The sequence below is a fragment of the Fulmarus glacialis genome, unplaced genomic scaffold (genome assembly GCF_000690835.1).
Source record: "Fulmarus glacialis isolate BGI_N327 unplaced genomic scaffold, ASM69083v1 scaffold35617, whole genome shotgun sequence".
Taxonomy (NCBI): Eukaryota; Metazoa; Chordata; class Aves; order Procellariiformes; family Procellariidae; genus Fulmarus; species Fulmarus glacialis.
Genome location: NW_009221971.1, coordinates 5,001 through 6,650, shown reverse-complemented (window position 1 = coordinate 6,650; position 1,650 = coordinate 5,001). Strand labels below are relative to the sequence as shown.

The 1,650-nt window shown below is 33.9% G+C and overlaps 1 protein-coding gene across 1 annotated transcript in view; it reads right to left on the bottom strand.

Moving 5' to 3' along the window:
* Positions 1-1,650, bottom strand: part of FOXP1 (forkhead box P1) — a 35,484-nt gene that overhangs the window by 32,754 nt on the left and 1,080 nt on the right. Inside the window, exon 2 of the mRNA XM_009581310.1 lies at positions 967-1,054. Within this exon, the coding sequence (XP_009579605.1) occupies positions 967-1,054 (88 nt within the window). The remainder of the gene's footprint in view (positions 1-966; positions 1,055-1,650) is intronic.

Here is a 1,650-nt window from a genome sequence, read left to right as displayed (position 1 = left end):
AAAGAGTGTCATGACCAGTGTGTTCCTGAAAGTAAAATTTAGGAAATATCTATGAAAGAAAAGGGGTAATTTGTAAGATAAGAAGATAAAAGGCATTTTTTTAAATGCTTATCTTGAAAAGTAACAACAAGAAGTTTAAGTGTGTTTTTGCTGATTTTTCTCTCCAACTATTTGAAGCTATAAATGACTTAACTCAGTAAAATTCCAAATGTAATTATCTTCTGTACTTAGCCCAAGGCTTTCCATATATCTCTACACTGCTGTCTTGCATACAAAATAGGTTTTTCAATAGCTGGTAACTATATAATGTACAACATTGTTTTAATTTCCCCTTCTTTGCTAACCTCTTGCCTACACACAGACACACTGTCAAAGCCGCCCAGCCAGAGCAGCGAGGTGCAGGGAGACAGAAAAGACTCAAAAGCATTTGGAAAGGCAGTTGCACAAACAGGTCATACCTTTGCATCGCATTCAATATATTCCAATTTACCCCTTTTTGGCACTTTTAAAAAAATTATTTGCTACAAATGGCAAAAATAATAGTAGTAGTAATAATAATAATACATGGAGAGTATTAGTATATGAGAGACCACCAAACAAGCCAGGTCATGCAGCGTTTTGAAATAAACATCAACCATTTCCCCCATGTATCAACAACTCTAAATGAAGGGGACCATATTCCGCTCGCCCCCCTCCGCCCCCCCGGGTGAGTATAAAAAGCATTAGATACATACTGATGGATTTCCAATCAGTCAGCCTGTTTAAGTTTCCTATTTCTTTTCAAGTTACGGTTTAGAAAAGAGGAAATGAAGCTGCAGTTTCTTTTGACGGTTTTTAAAACTACTACAAGAAGGTTTTGAAAGCTGGTTTTCAATCATAGGGGGAAAAGCAGAACTCATTTTTTATTGCTGTCGAGAATTGGATTTGATTAATACTGAGGTAATATTAAAATAAATTTTATTTTACCTGTAGCTCTAACTGCTGTACAACCTGCATTTGTACTCTACATTGGGCTGTACTTCTATCATCCAGCGCATGCTCACTGTTGAGATGTCTGTAACAATACACAGAAAATCATTAAGTGAAATGGATAAACAAAAAGGAAAAAGTAGTTACCAGGATGAATAAGCAATCTGAATGTTATCCAGCAGGTCTTCATCAATATCTGAGATTTTTAAGATAATTTTAAAATTTTTTTTTCCTCTGTCCTGCTTTGGCTTCTGTATCTTTCCATCACTCATTGTATCTTAAGCACATTTTTTCAGGAGAAGGCTCATTTATATACAAGAGAAATTTTGCAGAACAGTTGTTTTTCCTCCATTAGGCAAATGAAAGTGAGATCAAGAAATTATAGTAAAATAATTTCATATATAATTTTGTATTACTTGACTTTAAGATGCTGGATATATCTAAATGGACACATGCAATACATGAATAATTAAATCCCACAGAACCCTCATGTTTACGTGATTAAAAATAAAATACATGATTGTGTAAAGAACAAAAAACCACATAAAATTTGGTGTATAAGTATGTGCAAAATATGTACCAATAAAAGAGAGAAAAATACGGACAGTTACTGTAAAACAAATCTTCTTCATCCAAAAGAAAGAAAAAGTCATCCAGAACACTAGAACAGCTGGAATTCAA